The sequence below is a fragment of the Phalaenopsis equestris genome, unplaced genomic scaffold (genome assembly GCF_001263595.1).
Source record: "Phalaenopsis equestris unplaced genomic scaffold, ASM126359v1 Scaffold000256, whole genome shotgun sequence".
Classification (NCBI taxonomy): Eukaryota; Viridiplantae; Streptophyta; class Magnoliopsida; order Asparagales; family Orchidaceae; genus Phalaenopsis; species Phalaenopsis equestris.
Window position 1 is genome coordinate 481,040 of NW_018164698.1, and position 9,397 is coordinate 490,436.

General features: G+C 33.9%; 2 protein-coding genes across 3 annotated transcripts in view; one reads left to right on the forward strand and one right to left on the reverse strand.

The window, feature by feature from the left end:
• LOC110024446 (peroxidase 51-like) overlaps positions 1-4,966 on the forward strand; it is a 6,981-nt gene extending 2,015 nt beyond the window's left edge. The window contains exon 4 of one of the 2 annotated variants that reach the window (XM_020724414.1): positions 4,369-4,966. In XM_020724414.1, the coding sequence (XP_020580073.1) occupies positions 4,369-4,778 (410 nt within the window). In that variant the 3' untranslated portion in view covers positions 4,779-4,966. The remainder of the gene's footprint in view (positions 1-4,368) is intronic. The other variant, XM_020724415.1, reaches the window with a different exon arrangement.
• A 1,061-nt stretch (positions 4,967-6,027) lies between these two features.
• LOC110024448 (probable polyamine transporter At3g19553) overlaps positions 6,028-9,397 on the reverse strand; it is a 13,638-nt gene continuing 10,268 nt past the window's right edge. Inside the window, exon 2 of the mRNA XM_020724416.1 lies at positions 6,028-6,619. Coding sequence (XP_020580075.1) covers positions 6,160-6,619 — 460 coding nt within the window. The 3' untranslated portion in view covers positions 6,028-6,159. The remainder of the gene's footprint in view (positions 6,620-9,397) is intronic.

Sequence of the window (9,397 nt, forward strand, 5' to 3'; positions counted from 1 at the left end):
ATATATATATATATATGTATATATATTAAGAATACTTTATTAATTGATTGCGAAAATAATGTGATATTGTGTGTTAATAGTTAAATTTTATATACAAATTTAGATCTTTATGCATGGTGCTGAAAGTGTTGTTGAGTTGGTTGTGCATGTTGGCAGGCTTGATTAGCAACATAGGGGATGCCTGATGTTGTGATGGTGGCATATTGAAGTGCTCCTGTGAGTTAGCGATAGAGAGTATGATCATGAAAATGTGTTTTAGTGTGGTCGGCGGAAGTTGTTTGGAGAGTCGTAGTCCATTCCTGCATTATGAGTGATATTGGAGATGTAATGGGTTTGGTTGAGATGAATACCTCGGGAGGTGCGATTGAATTGAATGGCAAGGAATGTATCAAATGATACTTTGCAAATGATACTATGCATTCATTATCTCGCCCATAACTTGGTTAGTTTTCTTGTCCTAAATCTGGTAACCAGAAGCATCAAATGATACTATGCACTCATTTTCTCGAGCCAGGTTTTGAACTGATAGTAAATTGAAGGCTACATTTGGAGTGTGTAATAAACAAGAAAGATGAAGCTTACACTTTGGGGTAGGTAGAATTATGTTACCTGTGTGAGTTATGGGGATTGTCTTACCATTTTAAACTGTGATTTGTTCATTACCTGTGTATGGCTAAGGATATTAAACTTGAGTAAAATGATTGGCAATGTGTGTTTACACGTCAGTGTCCAATATCCAATATTTAGTAGAGATATCATTTGTTGCTATAAATGCTTTGGAGGAGTAGTTTGAGTGTAGGTGTGATTGGTGCGATGCCAACACTTTTTGGCGGTGTGCCCATATTTGTCAGAAAATTGACACTGGATGCGAGGCTTGGGGGAGGCATCAAAAGTTTGGTTTGGGGTTGTAAGTTCAGCTCTTTTGGTTTGTTTGGAAGGTTGTTTGTGCTTAAATCGTGGATGGAAAGAGGTTTTGGTAGCCATCAAGTTGAGTTGGGTGGCTGATTGTTCTCTTGTAAATTGCACATTGATATTTCCCTCTTCGCTGCATAGTAGAGAGTATAGATCCTCCAATTTGATCGGCACAGATTGACAAGAATAATTGTTTTGAAAGAGTTGTATGTGAAAGGTATCCCATTGAGAGTATATAAAATGACATCTTTTGTGTCAACCTTCGATCCGGTTACATCAACTTGATCTACAAGTTTTTTTATCTCCGTTAGATATTGAATCACAGAATTTGTAACCATAGAGATGTGATGCAATTCATTTTTGAGTTGGATCACCTCCAAGCGATTTGAGGATTGTAGTTGTCGAAGTAATGTCATCCAGATTTCAATGGTGGTGTTAAGATGAAGAACATATGAAAGAATGTTGTGTGAAATGGTGGTATAGAGAGCAGCAGAGAGATTGCAATCTGTTTGCTTCCATATGATGTATTCTTGATTGCTAACATGAAGACCGTTGAGATCGATAAGATATTTAGGTGGACAAAGAGCTTCTTCGGTGAGAAGATTCAAAACCCATTTGCCTAAAAAACTTTCATAAAAGGTGTGAACAATTTAGATATTTCGGGTTTGTTGTTCATTGTGTTGGTGATATAGATGGGGATGTTAATAGGGTTTAGGGTTTGTGAACAGTTTGTTCATGTTGAACACAAACTCGTGTTCGGCTCATTCCTCCATTTAAACCAACCAACTTGAATTCTACTTTAGGGTTTAGGGTTTGTGAACAGTTTGTTCATGTTCGACTCGATTTAAATATTCATGTTCGTGTTCGGCTCGAAATTGGCTCGTTAAAATTAAATTGAAAAAAATAGATATAAAGTGTGGGATTCGAACCTGGAACAAATGTATATAAAAGAAGACACTAACCACATTATCACATGAGCTATTGTGATTTAAATTTAGATATAAATATATATAATATATTATTATATAAATAATATATGTAATATATTATTATATAAATAGTTATATAAATTTTTTTTTTTTATTTCGAGCTAAAACGAGCAAAACACTAGCGAACAAAGAGTTCTTCGTGTTCGGCTCGTTTAAAATTCGAGCGTTAAAAAATTGTTCGTGTTCGACTCGTTTACTTAACGAACGAGCCGAACACGAGTTAATTAACGAGCCAAACACGAGTTGTTCGCGAAGAACGAACTTTTTTGACAGCCCTACCCAACTAACGACTAATTTTTAACCTAATTTTTATTAAGACTCAACGTACAAAAAAAAAAAGGAAAAAAGAACTAGACCTTTAGATAAAAAAATTGTCTCCCAAATTAGGAAACCTAATTTCAAAACACATCCTAACTGGCCACTAATTTCTAATCTAATTTTCCTTGAGGCTAAATTTATAAGAAAAAAAAAAACAGATTAGAAAAATTAAATTAAATTTTGCATAAAAAATAAATAAATCTTAAATCATGATATTATTTTTAATGATATGAAATTATATCATTTTTTCTTTCCTTTCGAGATGAGCATTCGTATCCCACAACCTAAAATATTTTTTATATTTATAGCAATTATTATTATCAAATCTATAATCTTATAAATTAAATAGAGCGGTTGACTTTTGCCAGACAGTATTTGAGCCGACTTAGATCAAACAGTTCAGAAATGCCATTGATTGACCTATCATTATTATTTAATTTTTAATCAATTTTTAATTAAATATTCATAAATTTGAAGTTCTGGAATACTATGTCATGATGATTGATGCATGTTAGTTTAAAGCATGGATGATGCATCACTTTGATGCATAGTCTGCCAGGCGAATGAAGCAAGTTATGGTTCTTTTTTTAGCTGCACGCGTAGAATGAGACATGTATTTGTCAAATTTTATTGGCATAAATACATTTACAGATACAAAAATCACTGATTTTTCAGATATAAATTTAAAGTATTTAAGTGGGTAGCCATGTAATTTCAGATTTAATAAGAGCAGTTAGGTGGCCAACTTGACCAGAGACATTGAAAAGGTTTTGGATGAAGGATTAATTTCAGATTTAGTTTGTAATATGAATTGCCAAGTTGCCTCTAAAAATGAATGAAAGAAAGAAAAAAAAGGTTGGTATAGCGTACAATTTTTATTTCTTTTAAAGAATTTCCTTAAGCGTGTTAGTCTTCTTCGACTTAGGATCTGTTTTGGGCAGCAGTACTATTGCGGTGCGTGTTTTCGCAGACTTGCAATTCTGTTTGAGGCGATGTTGGTCTGAATTTTTTTTTTCCTCACTGCGTTCTACGATTTCACGTATGTTTTCCCTATGCGTTTCAAGGTTTCACTTATATTTTTTCTCAACTCTCCCAACTCTACCCCCGTAATCTCCCACAAATCTCTCTGTATTTTTGATTTGGTTTCTTCTTCAATTTCTTAATTCAATATTGTTCTTCATTGCACGTATGCCTCAAATTTTTTGTCTTCTCTCATCTCGATCATTTGCGTTCAACGATTTCATTTTTGTTTTCCCTCAACTTTTTCAACTCTATCATCGCAGATCCCTCAGGTTTTTTTTATTTGTTTCCTTCTTCCATATTCTCATTCCAGATTGTTCTTTATTGCATGTATGCATTTACTTTCTTTTCATTCCTCATATCGATCATCTGTGTTCCAAGATTTAACGTATATTTTCTCTCAACTCTCCCAACTCTACCCTCGTAGTCTTCCACTGATCCCTCGGGCTTTTTTCGATCCAATTCCTTCACCATCTTCTTAATTGCACATTTGTCTTAACTTGTCTTTCCTTATCTCGCTCGGATGTGTTTTTCCATATTCCATCTTCTTATTCAATTTTTTTTTGCTAGGGTTTATGCATTTTTTGTTTTTCTCTTCTATGTTATGGGGCTTTCTACTGTTTTGTGATTTGTCGAAATATGATATAACAAGTGAGAGCTTATAAAACTCACTTATGTATGTGTTAGAGTAATTTTGATTATGACATCTATCTTTTCTCTTAATTATTTGGTATGTTGAAATGTTATTCTATGTCATGTGATATATTGCTTTTAATGTTATATAATAATGAACTTTGTCATTTTGTTAGAATTACTTATAAAATTGCGGACTAATAACTAACACTAACTACCCCATATACACAAAGACATTACTGTATTTTTTCTTAGTAACAATTGCCGCACAACAAATAATCTAAACAACTATATTGTTTCACCATCGATTGTTTCTAACAACAGTTTATTCTGAAAAAAACTTCACACCTACTTATTGAAACAATTGCAGCAGCCCAAAACATACTATTAATTGTTAATTAATATAAAAATTACAGCTGATTTTAAATTCAATTATTGTCTAAAATATGCTTTATATATATATATATATATTCTTATAAATTCCTAATGGTCGCAGGTGCTCACACAATTGGTTTCTCACACTGCAGCAACTTTGCGAACCGGATCCGAAATTTCAGCAACGACGAACCGGTTGACCCGATCCTGAACCGGACCTACGCGGCCCAATTGCAGAGCCTGTGCCCTCCCAATGTGGACCCCACTATTGTAGCCGCTTTTGACCCCACCAGCCCCTTTCGGTTCGACAACCGTTACTTCAAAAATCTCCAGATGGGCATGGGCCTTCTAACCTCTGACCAGACGCTCTACACGGACCCAAGATCAAGGCCCACAGTCAATACGTGGGCTCAAAACGACCAACTTTCAGCACAGTATTTTATTTTGGCAATGACCAGAATGGGTCGGGTGGGTGTGAAAACCCAGCCCGATCAGGGCAACATCCGCCGCAACTGCTTCGCTTTTAATTAATTAATTAATCAGCCGCATAATTGCAACTTGGGGGAGGTTATCATCGTCATATTGGAATGTGGCGAATTTGAGTAAATTTATAATTGATTTTTTAGAAGATAATTATTTTTTATTATTAATCCATTTCAGCTCATTGTAGTTTTCGGGAAAATTGAAGCAGCAAGTCATATTGTAAAGCTCAGAGCGAAATTCATGTTAAGGTCTGATTTCATTTTTTAGTAAGATCAAATGGAAGCATTTTGTGGTGTAAAACAAACTTGCTGGCTTGCTAGATAATTCTGAATAGCAGAGAAATTTTTTTTTTTAATTCAGCTAGAATATTCAGTGCACGCTTGGAAACGTGATAAGTGATACGCCCTCAACAAATTTTCATGATTCAATGCGTATTTCGAGCCATAATGCGGATGTCAGAGCAATTTGTTGAGCCAAGAATGTTTAAATTTTGATTAAGAGACATCCACTTCTTATTTCAGCACTCAGTCAAACTAGTCGTCTCGACAAGTCGGACATAATGATACTAAAATTTGTCAAATTTAAGCCAAATCAAGTTCAGATAAACTATTAAACAATTGTTAGAAACTTTCCGAGCATTTTTGGAAGATTAAATGAGTGTCTAATTCGACTAGTCGATTCGATTCGATAAGACGAATCCAACGAGCTTAAGATCGCTCAATTCTGACATCTATAACAATCAAATGTTCATCAAACGTTATATGATCTAAGGAAGTCCTCTGAGCTGTTCGGTCAAAATGATTCATATTCCTAAATTTCATAATATATAATAAAAAAAAAATCTTTCTATAAAATAGAAAAAAAACTATAACGTAAACAAATTATTATTATAAGAAATAAAATATTTTTTTTCAATTGAGAATCAAATCAAACAATATTTTTATAATTTTTTTTTTCTTAAATATTGGAAGTAAAAGACGATAAAATTACTCGTTTATCAATAATTATTAATTTATTTTACATATAAAAAAAGAAATTTTAAACTTTGTAATGAACAAAGTCGCCTTGAGCCATTCCTAGGTAGCCATTGATGTCAGTCGTGCAAGAAAATTTTGCATGCGACGTGTCGTCCGAACGTGAGCTACGTCCGGACGACCGACGAGATTTTTTTCTTTTTTCGTCAGTGTATCGCATCGGTTGTCAAAATTTTTCCATTCATGCATCACAAAGCGAATCAAAAGAGTACAATTAACGCCAAATTTTATTTACTAAAAAAATTGCAAAAATTAGGCATAAAACAAATTCATAATGACACAAAAATCCCATTTAGTGGCATCCTGAAATGGATCGATCAGAATTCTAATAGATACAGTTTCTTTCAACAACGCTTCTGAGAATCTATTTTACAAAAAAAACTAAATCCTGTAAACTACAACAGACTCACAGAAGATTCATCAGCAATATCACCATCTAATACAGGAAGGTCTGCATTGCAATTCCCTAAATTCTCCGGCGGCAAAATAACAAATTTGACCCACTTTTTATCTTTCAAAAACTGCATGATTGGATGCAAAATAATTCCTAGAAGAAATACAGCTCCACTTACAGCAAAAGTTCTGAAAGAAGCCAGACACATAACGAGAAGCAGCAGGAAAGCCGGAGGGAAGCACATGACAGTCGCCCAGAACGTGCCGACGGGAACCTTATATGGTCTGTGCAGATGGGGTTTACTTACTCTGAGTTTAATGAAAGCTGCGAACTCCAGAAGCATTCCTAAAGCGTATAAGAAATTGAGGAATTCGAGTATCTGTTGGAAGCTCATCCAAGAGAGCAGCAGAACGCCAGTTGCAGAGCATAGGATGCTGACCGTTGGAGTCCCATATTTTGATCTGCGAAAGCTAATTATGAGTTTTAAGTTGTTCAAAAGATAATGGGTCATTTACATGCATAGCACCCTTGTCCTATGTATTGGTGGTATTGTGATGATATTATGGTGAATAACATCATAATACCATTAAATCCACACATATGCTGTCCGCACTTAATATTTCTTCCAAGCCAAGGGTTAGATCCCATACTTTGCATAGGCAAACTTGATCTATGACAGGATCATCAAGAACTTTGATTGTCCCTTTTAGTTTTTCTCTTGGGAGTTTGGCTCTCAACAATTTTCCTAGGAAAACCAACATTCTTAAGCCTCCTAGGTTGGTCTTTTGCTAAATTTAGCCTTTCTCAAAGAAGAAGAAAAAAAAAAACTTTGGTGTGAATACCTAAGTATTTGCATTTTGCCCTCTTCTCTTTAGTTTCTCAGAGATTTTGATCCCCAAACCTTTTGTTCAATAAAATTGGCCTCCTCTCTTGGACCAATAAATTTCAAACGTAATATTATCAATCATGAGGCTACTATTATAAAAGTCTTAGGTCTATAGCACTAAGGAAATATAATTTGGTTTTCTTCTGCCGTTAATGTCAAACCTTTAGAATGAATCCTCCAATCTATTTGTAGAGTATTTACAAATGCACCACACAATTTTAATGTATTTATTTATATATAACTTAAATTTTAATATCTAAATATATAACACTTTAGTCTTTTGATAATATCAAAACATATGCATGAAAATTTGTATATCACTTTAAATTAGCGATATTTTCTATGCAAATTAAAAAATTAGGTGCTATGTTAGTAAATATCAAAGTGATTTGGGAGATATGTAAATACATAAAAAATAAGTGATATGTATGTCAATCCCCAAAATTTATTGATTCTATTTTGTAAATAAATTGTTGTCTTAATTCATTAAGCCCATCTTGATCAAAACTAATAAACTATACCCGCTACAAATTCATTATTGGATAATGATAGACCTTAATAAAGTAATTAGATACGGTCAAGACAACATTAAAATCATGAAAAATTCATCCAATGACCACCAAAAAATAGAAAATCCTAAATTAAATGCCAGCTCCACATAAAATATCATTCCCAAAATTTGGAATTTTAAGCAAATCCAAACAATTCTGAGCTTGCAGACATCATAAGATTGCAAAAAACACATGCTAATGAATTTTATAAAAAACGCAAGTACTATTGCAATTTCTGGAACAAAAATAGACAATAGCTTGCCCAAAAATTTTGCCCCGGTAAATTGTTTGGCTTTAGGAGTAAGAATTATAGTTTACTAAGACAAAAATTTCTGCCTTGTACACCAAAAATACGTTAGCATGGATCTTGAGAAAATATGATAGGTGAAAGAAGACCCACCAATGATTAAAATAAACAACAGCTGAGCCAAAAACATCCATTGACTCAATTGCCTTGGAGCAGAATTCAAAGCCGATTGACAAACTGTAAAAGCCAATTGACCAATTAGGGCAGATTGGTCAAAGATTCTGCTAACTGACAAAAAGCTTCAGTTGGCCAGCCATTTAAATCTTGCAGAACCTGTCGAGTGGCCTCTCACCGATCCAAAGATTCCTGATCGCAAGTTGTCGATTGACAGGAAGAGTCGAGCTGAAGACATTTATTTATTCAGCAATTTAAACGTATATTTAAATCTTCATTTATTTATTTTTTACTAAACTATGATGTAGTGCCTCTATTAAGACACGAGCAAGGAGGTAATTGTACTTTTTGTATCCTTTTTTTTTTGGCAATATATAGGAGGTCATTTTAAAAGGCTAATAGATGAGTGATAAAAAAAACTCCAGAAATTATAAGCTATTGTGATGCAGCTATTCCAGAATGTGAACCTTCCAGATACACTTAGCTACTTATTTGTTTTATTTGTCTTAGTTGATTGCTAATAAACTACTTATATTATTTTTATTATCTTAATTACCTGTTATGAGGGAAGTGGTCCTCTCCAGTTAGTTAGCTGACACACACAAAGTGATGTGAAGCATGGGTGGCTTACGCAAATATATGCTGTGTATCAGTAGTATCAGGATTAGAGTCCAGTTGTCGATCCCATAGGGAACGAGGAAATCCCAATTTAGGAAAAGCTCTAGTCTATGATTGTTAGCCCATGATTGAAAGTTTGGTCTAATTAAAATCCAATACAAATATCCTAAATTAACAGCAATCAATTTGAAAAGTTACTAAAGTATGAGAGAAGATTCTCCTTAGAAAGGTTTAAAAGGAAAGCGTATGTGATAACTTAAATAATAAATCAGATGCTGAACAGGAGTAGTTCTTTTTCTTATCCTCTTCTAGTGGAATAAAAAAGATCGAATAAAGATCGTATCAGTTCACTAATAACAACTCTATCCCATTCACAAATCTCTCCTTAAAAGTTTGCATTAACTTAGTAGATATGTTCCTATTCCATCAAAATAGTGTGATTAACTCAATCGATTTTATTACCATTTCTTCCAAGATTCACAACTCACGATTAATATTAACACCCCACTGTTGACCTCATTTTTGTGAGGTCTTGTCTTCTCCTCCTTAGAGCCTAGATTCTAGCTCTAGAAATTCCTGTGGACTATCTTAGAAAATTAGAATTGAGACTCACCCTTCTAGAAATTCCAGCCAATTCCTATTTTCCTTTGATGTCTAGCATCTTTGGCACAAGACCATCGTCTTATGAACGAGCGGTTATGGGCTATGTTGCGTAGATTCAAAGAAAATGTTCCAAATAGGACTTCAAGCCTTAGGAAAACAT